At 38.9% G+C, this 15781-nt stretch overlaps 1 protein-coding gene across 2 annotated transcripts in view; it reads left to right on the top strand.

The window, feature by feature from the left end:
• Window positions 1-10982, top strand: part of BORCS5 (BLOC-1 related complex subunit 5) — a 65691-nt gene extending 54709 nt beyond the window's left edge. For both annotated transcript variants that reach the window (XM_011376026.2, XM_011376025.2), the window contains exon 4: window positions 10305-10982. In XM_011376026.2, coding sequence (XP_011374328.1) covers window positions 10305-10535 — 231 coding nt within the window. In that variant the 3' untranslated portion in view covers window positions 10536-10982. The remainder of the gene's footprint in view (window positions 1-10304) is intronic.
• Window positions 10983-15781: the final 4799 nt, after the last annotated feature.

The following is a 15781-nucleotide window of genomic DNA, read 5'->3' as shown; positions in this document are numbered from 1 at the left end:
CGAGTAGTCGAGTAAAGTGAGGGGGGACGAGATCGAGTGAGCTCTTAGGACCCTTGCTGCTCTCACAGGCTGTGTTCTAAGCCCCTTCAGTGAAGTCAAGGATTGTGAAACTTGTATAAGTGAAATTTCTGGGTACAAAGTGTACAAACAGACTTTGCCAGAGAAAATGTCATTCAAATTTATTTGCTAACAAATAGTTTATTCCTTTGGTGTCTCAGTTTTTGTTTTTATAAATGTCCATTTTATGTCTGGTAATTTGTTATTTTGTTATTAAAAAATAAACATTGATGGTTAAATTAGAAATAAAAGTATTTTTTCACTGCACTTGAAAACTATAAAAATTGTCATTTAAATTCATCTGTTAAGCATTTCAAAAATGTATTGAACACATCATTCAACATGATGTATATTTAAGTGAAATGAATTGACATTTGAATTAATGAGCTCTGTGGAAAAGATAGGTGAAGATTAGGTGAAAAAGCATGGATTTAAATTCTGGTTTCACTGCTAGTACTAGCTGTGTGACCCTGGACATGTTTTGTGATCTCTGAATCCCTAACTCCACATCTCTGTTAGGAGAATGTTTTCCCTATAGGATTATCGTGAGGAATAAAAGATAATATGTGTACATAGTACAATGCCTGACGTGTAATAGATACTCAGGGAAAAGTAGTTGTAACTGCTATACATTATTTTATTACATTAATTAAAAGTAACTAGGGAATTAGTGAATACTATATACTGTGTCTACCTACCTAGTCATCCTAATATGGTATATATAGATTACTAAGAGAAATAGTCCTACTGGTATGGACTTCAGTTTTTGTTTTCGGTAGACCATATAGACTGTGATTTGCCAAAGAGGAGTTTTTCTTCTTGTCTGATTTATAGATTAAAAGTGTGATATGAGAATAAATGTTAAGAGTTTACATTTTTAAGCTGTCATTGCAAACTATTGTCTTCAGAAACAGGGTCACTTCAACATGTGCAGTATGTGGTAATTGTGACAGTCTCGCCTGTGATGTAATTAATGAAAACATCTGCCCATTGTTTATCCATTGTGCAAGAGAGAGGCGTCCCAGGGAGGATTCTCACAGAGCACCCCCCACGTCCTCTGTAGGCATAGTGCTCTGGAGGAGGGCCAGAAAGCTAGAACACACAGTTGACCGGGAAAAGTTTGTGTTGCCACCTAGTGTACCCTAACTTTTATAATCTGTCTGTATTCCCAGGAGAGGTCAAGTGAAAAGTGCTGTGAGGCTAGAAGATGGGAAGGGTAGGCTAGATCGTGCCAAACTTTGACTGGTGTCATGGGGCATTCCATTCTCTGATGCACAGACAGCTAGTAATACGAGTCAAAGACAAAATCAGGAGGTGGCTGATGTGTGAAAACTGGAGCAACTAAGCCCAGGCACCAGGTTCTCAGAGTGGAAGGAAGATCTTAAGAAGAAGGTGCCTCTAGTCAGAAATGAGATTAAGAATGTGGCCATTATGGGTTCAGTTTAAGGATAAGCAAAGAAGGTTCCAGGAGATTGCTGAGAACTCAATTTTGAGGTACCTCCCACCCTTTTATAGTATACAGTTCAGTGGTTCTCATATTTACATAGTTGTGCAACCAACACCACTACCTAATTCCAGAACATTTTCATCACCCCAGAAAGAAACCCTGTATAAATTGGCAGTCACTCTCCATCCCCCATTCTTCTCTATCCCATGGCAACTACCAGTCTACTTTCTGTGTCTGGATTGCCTCTTCTGAGCATTTCATGTAAATGGAATTATTTGTGGCCTTTCGAGTCTGACTTCTTTCACTTAGCATGATGTTTTCAGGGTTCTTCCATGTTGTAGCTCATATCAGTATTGCATGCCTTTTTATGGATGAATAATATTCCATTGTATGAATATACCATATTTTGTTTATCCATTCATCAGTAGATGGACATTTGAGTTGTTTCCATTTGGGGTCTATTATGAATAATGTTGCTATGAACATTTGTTACAAGCTTTTATATGAATATATGTGTCACTTCTCTTGGGCATATATATACCTAGGATTGAAATTACTGAGTCATATGGTAACTCTATGTTTAACTTTTGGAGAAACTGCCAAACTGTTTTTCAAAGCATGGCACCATTTTACATTCCCGCTAGAAGTGTATGAGGATTCCAGTTTCTCCACATCTTCACATCTCCACATCTTGTTATTGCCTCTCTTTTTATTTTAGCCATCCTCATAAGTGTGAGAAGTATCTCTATGTGGTTCTGATTTTCATTTCCCTGATGACAAATGATGTTTAACATCTTTTCATGTACTCATTGGCCATTTGTGTATCTTCTTTAGAGAAATGATGAGCTATATTTGCAACACCAGATTTTGCCCTTTGGACAGTACTAATATAGAGAGTTACACTAACTGCTCTCTAAGCAGAAGGATTGGTAGTTCTGAGATTTAGAACATGCGAAAGGGTGAAGCTTTATGTAAAATACTGAAGCATTTTCCTTTGTATGTGGTCACATAATTTCAGAATTTCTTAGTTTCATTTTAGTGTTTTGAAAAACAAATCAAGCATATTTGGCCATTCAGTGGAATTTGTTATACTATAACCTTTTTTTTTTTTTAGCTCTGTTCTATTTTTAGATCACTTTTGTATATATCCTCTTGTTTATAATCTTCATAACACTACTGTGAGATAGGATGGACGGATGACAAATATTATTATTACCACTTTTAAAAAGTAAAAGCTGAGAGACTCGGTTTGTGATGTGTCACACAACTAGTAGGATTTAAATTCAAGCTTTCTGTCTTTTTATGGTAACATTATTAGCCATGTCAAGGATTTGGGGTCAGGGTGAGACTACATTGCTAAATATCAGTAATATGTCCATCTCCAGATAGATACTTGCAGCATGGCCAAGTCTTCACGTATTGTTGTTACTGACCTCAGAATTTATTATTTGGATAAGTATAAAACAGGATGAATTTCCATTTTTTTCTTTTAACACCATTAGCTAGAAAAACCTTACTATAAAAGAGCAGGATTGTGTATCACTATATGTTCATTGCATTTTGGAGCACAGAAGGATGTCTGTGCAAAGGAAGGACAAAGCTGGGGGGGGATTCAGAATGTGAGAAGAGGGCCAGACAGCCCTTGGTTAGCTGGCCTTGGCCCATCATGGCCTCCTCCTCCCCATCTTCATATTCCTAAATCGACCCCCTTAAGAAACAGAAATGTAAATGTAGCATGAATACAGAGAAAGTGAACTATCTGTTGAGATCAAATAAAAATTGACCTTGAGGCTAAAGTTAACTGAGAAACATTGCATTCAAAGCTGGATATTACTTATTAATAGATAGGAAAGGTGTGACTTTTTAAATGTAGTCTCTGTTAAGTCCCTAAACAATCTTTTTTGTTTTTAACATTTCTTGTAAACCTGAATAACTTAGGGATAGGAAAAGCAAACAGTCTATCGATCATAGAGACTTGAATTTTGTTGACTCTGGAACACAATTTACCTACTCATTTTTCTTTTGACCCATGAAAAAGGTATTAAACTTGTTTTTGGCCATCTTGTACATATCTACAACTTAAGGTTTTGAGAATTTAGAAGATATACAATATCTATATGAAGCTATTATTGTTGTATCATGTATCTTTTCTAACTTAAAGCTAAAGGCCCTTATATTATACATCACTACTTTGAAAAGATTACCTTTACTTTGAAAAGAAAGTTACAACAAGCACTTAGACAGGTGGATGATCCATCCACCTGTCCCAAACCAGCATCAAAGCTTATTTTATCAGGAAATTTTATGCCACAAAAATTTTTAAGCATTGTACTCTAGTTGAGGGAATATATCATTTTTTAAAGATCTCCTGCTTGCCTTCAAAATTTTTTTGGAAAAAGTATATATGCATGCATGTACACTTGCATATTTTTATTTCACCATTCGGGTAGCACCAACCAGTGGTAATAGTTACTCATTCTCATGGCTGAACATAAAGACCAAAAACACATAGAAGGACTTACAAATAATGATTTCAGTTATTACGTAGTGTGAAATGTTTCTGTCATGAAATTTGGGGATGAGTAATGTGGCTCTGTTGTAAGATTTTCAGCAGAAGTTGAGAACAAAAGTAAAATATGTCAGCGAAAACACACAATGGTAAATTGTCATCTGAGTGATTGTGAAAGCCTTGAAGATAGTTAATGTAATAGAGATGAGGCCTAGCAATAAGCTCTCCCCACTTTATAACAAAGATATATTGTGTCTATTTGGGTACCTCAAAATGTCATCCCTGTTTTTCTGCCCTTATTTACTAAACTTACCTTGCTTTTCCATTCTTCATGTAAAGGAGCTTTCAACACATGGTTGCAGTTTACATATATTTTATAATTTATGGAGCTCTATTTCTCTGGGGACTATCCTAGGTGTTATGTACATGTTATCTTCATTACTCCTCACATCTCCACTGTGAGGTCAGTACTATTATTATCCCCAATTTAAGGGTGAAGAAGCTGAGGCTCAAAGAGGTTAAGTAACTGGTTCAAGGTCATAGGTAATCAATATGCAGAACTAAGATTTTGACCAGTTCTGTCTGACACTACTGTCTTCATCCACAAGCTATATGTACTTGGTCATATAGCTGGAATGGTTATTTAGCCTCACATTAATTCTTTGTTCGTTGCATCTATAGAAGCCCTCACTTCTGAGAGAAGCCCACTTCTTTCAGAGTGACTCTGAGTCACTCAGCTTGAGCTTAGCAATGCCTTCAAATATCTAAATAGGTCATTTTCAGGGTCTGGATGGTCACTTAACACCTGAGGTAAAAGTTTTGGATAAACCTTGGAATGTGAACTATGGAGAATTTAAGCCAGTAGGTCCGAAAGCAGCTGAGTCCTGTTCTGCCGTTCCAGCCCAGTCAGGATGGGAGCTGCCGTGAACAGGTCCCTCCTGAATTCGGAGTGCAACATCATTGTGGGCATTGTTACCACGAATAGCCAATTCATTCAGCAGCAGCAGCTCTCCAGAGACAAAGGATTGCATTCAGATCATCTTGGCTATGAGCTAGAAGAGTCCAGAGTCCTCAAAGTGGTGTGAGAACTGACCAGATTTTTTTCCCTTCCACTCTCTGTCAGGCCTTCAGCAAAGGAGTTCTATTGAGATAACTATCTGCTTATCATCTAGCTACTCTTTTTGTTCTTGATCTGTGGTCCAGTTGACTTAATAGTGCCCATGGATACAACCTTCAGCAAGGGTCACTCTTACACCTTCTTGGATCCTATATCCCAAGGTCAGATCCCACTTCCAGGTGACCTCCTGCATGACTGTTCCCTGGGCTTCTAGCTCATTTCCAGAGGCCCTTCACTGACACACTCTTCCTTATTTTTCTTTTTAATAAACTCAGTTGATGTTCAACTGACGAGTTGGAGGCTCACCTTCCTGCAAGGGATCTTAATTCTCTTTTTAAAGATCTTAAAAGCTGATTTTGTCCATTAAAAAATCAGTTAATATTTGAGTGAGACAGAGTCTCTAGGGCAATTATCATGAAAAGATCCCCAATTTGGATTTTTTCTTAATATTGAGTTATAAGAGTTCTTTATATATTCTAGATATATACGTTAACAGATCTATATATTATGAATATTTTATCTTAGACTGTGGCTTGCCTTATTTTCTTAATGGTATCTTTTGAAGAGAAGCTTTAAGTTTTGGTGAAGATCAATTTAACGATTTTTTTCTTCTATTATAGTTAATGTTCTTTGGACCTGTCTAAGAAATCTTGGTTTACCCCAATGTAGCAAAGGTTATTCCCCTGTTTTCTTCAAGAAGTTTTATAGTTTTAGCTTGTATGTTTAGGTCTGTGATCTATTTCATGTTAATTTTTATGTATGGGGTGAGGCAGAGGGGTCCAGTTTTATTTTTTTTCCTATATAGATATCTATTTATTCTAACACTAATAGTTGAAAAACTTTTTTTTTCCATTGAATTATCTTGGAACTTTTGTTTTAAAAAAATGAATTGACCACATATATTTAGTTCTATTTCTATACTCTGTTCAGTTTCATCAATCTGTATATCTGTCTGTGCCAATACGACACTATCTTGATTACTATAGCTTTAGACAAAGTCTTGAAATCAAGTACCATAAGGCTTCAAAGTATTTTTTTTTTTCTTCAAAATTCTTTTGGCCAATCTGTGTACTTAGAATCAGCTTACTAAATCCCACACAAAAAAATGCCTTTTACAATTTTGGTTCATATTGCAAATGAATCAATAGATCAATTTGGCAAGAATTAAGATCTTAATGATATTGGATCTTCCAGTCCATGAACATATATTTACTTCTCCATTTTTTGAGATTGCCTTTAAATTTTCACAGTAGGGTTTTGTAATATTTTGAAATTTTCCCTAAGTATTTCATGTTGTTGATGCAGTTCTAAACAACATTTTTTATTCCATTTTTGTTCTTGGTAAGTATATAGAAATACAATTGATTTTTGTGTATTGACCATGTATCTTGCAGCCTTGCTAAATTCACTTGTTAGTTTTATTAGTTTTTGGTAGATTCCTTAAGATTTTCTAAATACACTATCATGTCATTTGTAGATAAAGACCATTTTATTTATTCCTTTCCAGTGTCTTTCACCAGTATGTTAGCTATAGGGTTTTCATAGATGTCCTTTATCAGACAGAGGACATTTCCTTCTATTCCTAATTTGCTGAAATTTTTCATAATCGAATTTATTAAATGCTTTTTCTGCATCTATCGAAGTAATTATGTGACTTTTAACTTTCATTCTGTTGAAATTGCAGATTAGTTTGAGTTTCAGATGCTGAAAAAGCTTTCATCTTTGAGATAAACCTTAGTTGGTCATGATGTATTATCCTTTTGTATACACTGGGTTTGATTTGCTGATATTTTGGATCCATATCTGGCAGTGGACTGACCAGACCAGGTGGGCAGGTAGGCTGCACCATCCATATAAGGTATTTAGAACAAGTCTGAGCACATTCTGTAGCTATCTAATGTTTTAGTGAAGCCTGCAGATATACTCACAAATCACCTCGCCTCCTTTTTCACCCATCCTTTCAAATGTACTGCCACGAAAAACAGTATATGAATACGTAGAGCAAGGTTTAAAGTATGAGTTTGAGAGCACATATTTAGTTCCTTGAGGGCAGGGACTTTATCTCATTCATTTCTATCAGTATGAGATTAAATTCAACTGGTGTTACAGAGACCCAAAATTAAGGGACTCATACAGAATGGAAATTTATTCTTCTCTCACAGACCCGGTACTGTTCTCACCCCAAAACGTCCTCACGGACCCAGACTTCTTCTAGCTCACTGCTCTGCTAGTCCAGTGATGTGACCTTAGTTATTCTCAGGGTCTAAAGGGGCTGCATCCACATCCAGTAGCAGCAGATTGAAGGAAGAGAGGAGGAAGAGAAAGAGGAGGAGCAAAGAGAGCGGGCAAGCTAGCAGCTGCCGTGGAGACTTCCACTTGCGTATACCACCGACTAGAACTTAGTCGTGTGGTTATAGCAAGGCAAGGGTTGAGGAGAAGAAACAGACCAAGTCATTCTTGGTCTGTTGGAAAATCTAACAGTTTTTCATTTAAATGTTTTCTTCTGGAAGTTCCTGAAACAAAGTTATTTGCAACATTTTTGGGGCCTGAGTTTCCTGGAAAAATGAAGTCATGTTAACGAGGACAGTGGAGAAGAAAGGTCATATTAATGTACACAGTAAGCTGTGTGGGTATAAATAGTTTTGGTTTTCATTATCTGTATCCTGAAGACCGCACATGGTGCATGGCACACCGTAACATTTAATATATATCTGTTGACTATGTATCTTTGCGCCAAAAATAGAAATAGGAAAGATAAGGATATGTCCCAGATTGTCAAAATGGTAAGATCCAGAATTGATTAGATATCGACTTACTGCCTAAAGTCACGTCAGATGTGCTAAAATAAGTCTGTACTGGAGTTCATGGCTACATACAAAGGTAGGTATTAGAGATCAGGAACAGTTGCCTCAAGATAGCAGAGGGCAGGTACATGAGTAGGTATCACCAATTTTATTACACTTTTCCAGGTATTAAAGTTTTACTTGTACCATATTGAGACTTTCCTTACAGCAGTCAGAAAGAATGGGAAAAGATTTAAAGGGCAATGAGTTTTTCATCATGTGATTTGATATTCTTTAGTGCTATGTCATGTACCAATTAAAATCTCATGTACCACCAATAGTACACTCTCTCATTAAGGAAATATGCATAAAAGGAAGATGCTGGACTGAGGTAGTCTGGGTTCTAGTCTTGGTTCCGTCTCTTTGAGACCTTGGAGATCATTCAACCTTATGTTGTCTGTCATTTTTTTTTTTTCACGGACTGTTATGGAATTGATTCTTGAAAGACATAAGCATGTATGAACAGCAAGCTTGAATTATGTGTGCTTGCCTAAGCATTGAACATGAAATGGCTTTGGACAGAAGCTCTGGATACATTTAACTTGGGCCCAGCTGGATGTGGAAATGTGTAGGGACGTGTATGCCATCTGAAGAAATACCTTGCTAAGATGGTTGTAAAAACCGATCAGGTATAAGTCAGGATGCGGGTAGGGAAAGATTGATTGCCAAGGTCTTTAGATGTAAGTTAGAGCCTTGAAGACCATTTCAGATAAATTCCTTGGGTGTCTAATGTGGTAGAGTTGGGGGGGGGGGCGGGGACAGGAATGTGCCTGCCAAGTGAAATGTGACAACCCAAAAGGGTTCTGAATTCTGGAGGAGGCTGTTCAATGAGCCATGCTGGTACTTAGGAAGATTCCAATTGGTTCCTGCATCTCCCACTGTCTCTCAGAAGGCGGGGTATTTCTAGATGCTGGATTGAATTGCCAACCTGAAAAGGCCCGGTGGTTGGCTGCTATGAACAATAATTTACTGGCTCACTACCTCCAAAGTGCTGAATGACCGAATAGGGTTGCAGAGAACCCTTTCAAGGTATAAACTGTCTCCACATTATTTGGAGTTTTCTATTTAGATGGGCTTTTTTTCCTCTCTGAGCCCTTCTCCCACTAGCCATCTTTTTGTCCCCTAGGCATTTTAAAACAAGAGAGGGAAGAACCAACATAGAAAAAACAAGCACTAGGTTCTTCTAACACACCTCCGCTCCTCCCCACCCCTCTCTCCCCACACACACAATATAAAAATAGAACTGGTGATTTTTTTTCTTAGGGCTGGCTTTGGTCTCTTGTATTAACGTGTAGTTTTTTTGTTCATTTTGTCTTGATCACATCATTTTCAGAGGCTCTGTAGTGACATGCGTTGAGTGCCAGCACTTTCTCATCATGCTGGGTTGGCAAGGGATGCTCCTGGAATAGACTAGAAGGAAGGACTGAAGTGGATAGGAATGTGAGTCTTGGTAGTTTGTCTTTTTCTTAGTCCAGGGAGGAAACGAGAGAGAGAAAGTGGATGTGGGGTACAGGCATCTGACACGCTGCAGGTTCCCTCCCACTATTTTATCCAGATGGTAGGCTCCAAAAGATTTCACCAGGGGAAGAAAAGAGGTCACAGAAAGGGCGCCCATAGCCTAACATTTGTTTAACTTGGGGAGAGGGTGCATGAAGCAGTCCTCACAATTTGCCTCACATGGCATGGATTTGAGCCTTGGTTGTCATTTTTGGTCCTGGCACCCTTTTCCCTTCAGTTTTTTCTCCAGAGTAGCTGTCCATCTGCAGCCATTCAGGGAAGAGAGGAGGAAATGAAGAATGCAATTTAAAGTACCTCTGTGCCATGCCAAGTCCCATGCTAAGACGTGTTTTTGTGTGTTCTCATTTCATCCTCATAGCAACCCTACAACTGTGGAATTTGCTCCCTGTTTTCTGTGAAGACCCTGGGACAGGAAACATAAGTATTATCAACTCAAGCGGCAGAGCCATATTCAAACTCTAGTCTCTCTGATTTCCAAGTCCAGGATTCTTTCATGTGGAGAGATTGAGATAGAAGTCCCCGGGTCTCCACAAGGTATAAATGGCTCACACTCCCAAAACATAGAGCTGGAGACAGTCATCTCTTAGTATCTCTGGAAAGATGGTTCTGGAATTGTCATTGATAAAGCTGGATTCATAAAGGGTTTGTTTTTGCTTTAGTTTTTAGCCCCCAGTGCTTCCCATAAAGCTAGTCAGCTTCCATCTGACCTGTGGGATTCTGTACCTTCTGCCAATCATGCTGATTACTTGATCCTGTTGAGAAGACTTGTTTGTACTAGATTTAATGCATTCCACTTCTTTTCCCCTCCTACAGATGGATCTGTCAGTAGAAACACTCTTTAGCTTCATGCAAGAGCGCCAGAAAAGATACGCCAAATACGCAGAGCAGATCCAGAAAGTCAACGAAATGTCCGCCATCCTCCGCCGCATACAGATGGGCATAGACCAGACTGTGCCCCTGATGGAGAGGCTCAACAGCATGCTGCCGGAGGGCGAGAGGCTAGAGCCCTTTAGCATGAAGCCGGACCGGGACCTCAAGCTGTAGAGCTGCTTCTCCCCTCCTGGCTGTTGTTCCATGGGGACAGAGTTTGGGACCGCCCAGACCCTGAGGACATTTGAAACTAAAGTCAGATGATGTGACTTGAAGCTGATTGAAGGGATGTGAAGCCTTCCAGCTGGCCTGAAAAATCTGACTCTGCCCTACCTACCCCTTTCTTTGATATTTTTTCCCTTTGCATAATGAATCAAATCCACTCTCAGTGATAACTGAAGTTGGAACAGTTGAATTACTAGAAATTCTTTACAGAGCTCTGCATTGGGAATTATTTTTATTTTGAGAGTGTATATTATCTAGTCTAGCTTGTGGAGTAAAAATATGGAGAGAAGGAGAGGAATATTTTAAGAAGCCCTGTGTCCTTGATGCCTTCGGGAAATTTTACTCATTAGGCTCTTTGGCTTATGGGTTGTAAACATAAAGAACTAATTTAATCTAGGTCTGTGTGTTACTGTTCCTGCCCTATTTCCATCTTAGCATGTCTTTATCTGGAGCACTCTCTTCCCGCCCTGATGAAACCGTGGTATTTTTGTTGCGTGCCAGGGTATGTTGTCCTTCGTATGTGGTCATTGGAAACCCAAGACTCCCTTTCTACACCCCCATCAAGTTCATCTCTCACTGATAACTGGTTACCTTGATGCATAGTTTAAATTTCTTTTTATTACATCAACACTGGCAGGACTCCAATTGTAACAAGGTTTTAGTCAGCATTTATTTTACTTGCCTGGTAAACTTGTGGCGTGGCCAGGCCTTGACAGCAGACCAGAGAGCGCTCACTCATTTGGCATTTATGGAGCCCATTAGACGTGCCGGACATTGTGCCGGGGATACAGAAATGGCTACAGAGTCCCTGCCCTTCTTTTCTGAAGGGAGTGAACTCAGAATACTGCTGAATTTCTATGGGAGTTTAGGAAATGAACCAATTTGAGTAACCACAAAAGTATTTCATGCAGCACTTTGCACATCATAAATGTTCTAATGGACGAAAAGACTGAAGAAGCAAAGAAATGGAACATAGGAACAGATCTAGGCTGGGAAATTGAGACTGGGAGCTCGGGATATCACGCAGGTCTCCATGTGCTCCCTTTATTTCTCCCAGCCTCAAAGGCTTTTTTTTTTTTTTTTTTTTTTGATGTCCAAATGCCTTTGGTACATTTATAAGATTAAAATTGAGCCCATTGAACTTAGCATATCTCAGGTAAATTTTATCTCCTTGAATTTTTAAATTTTCTAAATCTTGGATTTTAATCAGGTGCTATCTCGTAAGATTCTTAGAACTCAGAATAAAATGTAGGACATAAAACAACTGGATAACAGAAGAAACATGCACATTCTAAGTTAAATGGAAAAAAAATTTTTAAATTCAAACGAGAAAAACAACAGCTAGGATTTTCTAAGGACCAAAAAAAAAAAAAAAATATCAAGGTTGTTTTTTCCCTCTGAGCTGGAAAGACAAGTTGGAAACCAAAGCCAAGGGAAGAGGCCAAGACAGCATCTGCCTTTCTCAGGGCAGCCTTCAGCAACCATTTCTGGCTTCCTGGGCACTGATGCCTTTCTTTCCCCATGAGTAAGGTGGGGTAGAGCCATCCAGCCTGAGGAGATGAAGGGGTCTGAGGGAGCCTTTGGAGGAGTTGCAAGCAGTGAACTGGGAGTGGGGAGCTATACTTTTCACCTTTGTTGGGCCACGCTGTTGAAAGTTTGCCTCTATAGTGCGCTTTGATGGTCAGGAGTTTAGTGGGACCTTAAACCATTTCTAGAGCAATTCATTCGAATACAAATCAAGAAAGATGTTCTGTAACTTAGAAACCTGTTAAATAGCTAAGGTTATTCTAGGAAATGTCATGGAAAGAAGACAGCAACATTTATTGAATAACGTATCTTTACTCCATTAATGTGCAGTACCCCTTCTTTCCTGTATTAGATCTCCATATAATTGAGGATCTAGTTCTGGACTATATTCTAATCCATTGATCTTTCTCTACATATTGTTTCATGCTGTTTCTTTTTTCTTACTGTTTTAGTGTTTCACAATACATTTTAATATCTGATTTGGCTAGACTAGATCCCACCTATTCGTTACAATTTTTTTCCAACTTCATTTTTTAAAATTTCAAACTGGCAGAAAAGTTGAAAAAATAATACAAGGAATACTCATATTCCCTTCACCTAGGACTGATGTGTGTGTATGGTTTTGCAATGTTGTCCATTTGGCTAAGCTGAACTTTGTTTCCCAGAATTCCTGTCCCTGTTGATTTCTGGCTAGGTTTGACCATAAGAGAAATGTGTGTGAGATTTGTTAGCAGAAGTAAAGCAATGACCATGCTTATTCGCCGAAAGTTGCCCTTGGTCAGGCCCTATTGCATCTTATGCACATTCGATCTGGGCAGCACCTGGGCCGACAGCTTCTCCAGCTCCCACAGAACTCTACCTGCAACTCTTGCAAATCCTGGGCCAGATATGACACGAGCTTCTCCTTCAGGGCATCTGCCGCAGGGAAGATGAAGGCTTAGATAAGAGGCCAGCCTGGGTTCTGGTGAGAAACAGATGCTGGTTCCATCTTGTTGCTTGCAAGCTTCAGTTGTCATGGCTCTCACCACTGCATATCTAGCTGCTTGCCTGACCATCTGCTCAGTGATTTCAGTTCAAAGAAGACAGCTGAACCCGGGACTCTACCAGCTCCTATAATTGCGTAAAGTCAGTCTCTTTAATAGCCCCCTTATTCAACATCATTTCTAGTGGTTCTCTGATGATGTGGTGTTACCTGTCCTTTCCCTCATCAATTATTTTTACTTTTTCCAATGGATTCTGGGAATCTGAGTGATTTTGGTATTTTAAGAATCAGTTATACTAGATCTGTTGGTTAATACCCAGTGACATGTCTGGCTACTGTTGGATGTTTCAGGAGTGAAGAGGCAGCCTGGAGTTGTCCAAGAGCCCCGGCAATCTACGGTAAGTCATTTAAATTTCCTGAGCCTGTTTCCACCTCCCTACAGCATGAGCTGGTCTGGATGGGCTTTCAAACCCCTTCCAACTCTAAGATTCCAAGTCTGCAATTCTAATACTTTGCTCTTTAGCAGTGAGGAGAAGCATCTTTACCTGTTGTCTCCAAGCAGTGGTCTTGGTAGTGACTTTAAATTCTGAGTTCCCAAGGGAGAACTTTCCTTCTTTTCGTTAATTGTAAACTAAGTGTCCCATGGCTCCCTTCTTTTAAGAACCTATTTTGCTTGTCAGTTTATTAATCTATATTTATAATCACCATCAAACAGGCCCCTATACTGTAGTCTCCTTGTTTGACTAGTAAAATAGGCCAGTAGACGCTGGCCTTCGCCCCTTGTGTTATGTGTATATAAATTTACAATATATGAATTGTGGGTTAAGAGGAAGTGAAAATGTAGATTTCATGAGTACCTTTGTAATTATAGATTTCATGTCTTCATTTCTCTCAGTTTTATCATTCTTAGTAATTTAGTTTATATTCTTTGACAGAGTATTTGATTAAATGAGTTTTGAGGACTCCACATCCTGAGATATAGGAGTGCACTCAGGAAATGAGATGTTTGTGGGTTTTTTTTGCGCGGGGGGGTGGCGAAGGGGGAGGTATTCCTTAGGTATTTGTTTTTTCCTCTGACCTATGAAAAAGGTACATTATAGGTGTTACAAACATGCCATTTCCAATCACATAAACTAATGGCCCCAGGGGAATGTTTGCCACTGGTTCTGTGTTGATTTGTAGAATTTAGCTTTGGCATTTCCCCTAGCAAGTCCCAAGGCAAAACCAGGCATCTTCAGAAATTGAGAGCTGTGAGCAAACGTATTAAATTCTAGAGTGATTGAAAATTTTCTCTTCCCAATTTATGCTTCAGCTAACCCCAGATACCTAGTACTCAGTAGGAAATTACTTAAAAGGTCAATACTAAAGAGTGTAGAATGAAGTGAAAATTTTTCTTGTTGTGGACTTTTTAGGTATAAGACTTTCCTTAATAATGAGAGAAAAAATTTTGCTTTTCTTTCCCCTACCTTTTGTTCCTCTGTTAAGAGCTACATAGTGCCCCAGAGGAGAGGTCATTGTTCACTCATTTATAACAAACAATATTTAATTTCTTGCACACACACAAAGCATTCAAATGTTATGGCTACAAAAGGGAAGGGCAACCAGATAAATTATGCACATGCTTCAAACCAAAAATTCCTAAACTTTTTGACAGTTATATCTAGTTGGCTACTAGGATAACCAATATCTCACATGGTATGCAGGTGTGTATCCATTATTCTTAGCAATTTGGTCATTAAGTGTCACATATCAGACCTGATAGCATTTAGTGATGCAATTTTTATTCTACTAATCAAGGCATATTCTGCTGCTACCTTTTATTACATAGTGAGGCATGATTTATGCTAAAAGCTTTTATGAACTAAGTACTTTTAATTCAGGCTTTGAAACTGTCGTGATTCCCGACCAGGGAGGACCCAGACTGTAATTACCCCGTTTGCCTGTGACACTGATCCTACTTACATTCTGCACATCCTGTGGGATAGCATTTCAAACTGATTCTAGTGTTTTAGTTAGAACCAAAGGAATGAAACTTCTGTTTTTACATAAACCCAATTTGATGTCTGTGCACATAAACTGCAACAATGATTGACTTGTAAACATCTTCCAAGAGGATGCTGTAATTTTCCAGTTGATTTCACAACACTTTAAAGATATAACCAGTATAATTATGCTGTACAAGGATAAATGAGCCCCCACAGAATGCTAGAAATAACTTCCCTCTTCCATTTATAGATGTGGAAAAGTAATAGAGCAAAGCATCTAGAGAAATTTTGTCTACTAGACCTAACACATTCCTACTTAGAGTCAGAAAAACAAAACCAGACAGGAGTTATTTAAAATAAAATGGCAGTAAAAGTTTTAAAAGTAAAAAGTTTTCATCAACTAGTCTCACTGTGCACTCCCTACCCTTCAGGTCTACCCTCTTTATTTCCCCAGTCTAAGCCCTGGCCTCATGTTAGCTGTCAGACCCAAACTAGGCCCCCAAATCTGTCTGCCCTTAAACTAGTAACCGGCTTAAACTTCAGGGCTTCCCGACATCTCCACTTTCTTATCCAAAGCCTCTCACTAAAACAATTGCTGCCTTCTGCCACCTTCCATCGTCACACAGGTTTATTCCGCCCTCCCTTTATTCTTCTGTCACACACCCACCTCCATTCTTCTGCAAGGCCCTGGCCAAGACAGC

The sequence above is a fragment of the Pteropus vampyrus genome, unplaced genomic scaffold, assembly GCF_000151845.1.
Source record: "Pteropus vampyrus isolate Shadow unplaced genomic scaffold, Pvam_2.0 Scaffold283, whole genome shotgun sequence".
In the NCBI taxonomy this organism is placed as follows: domain Eukaryota; kingdom Metazoa; phylum Chordata; class Mammalia; order Chiroptera; family Pteropodidae; genus Pteropus; species Pteropus vampyrus.
Note: the sequence above shows the minus strand (reverse complement) of the source record. Positions and strands in the feature narration are given on the sequence as shown.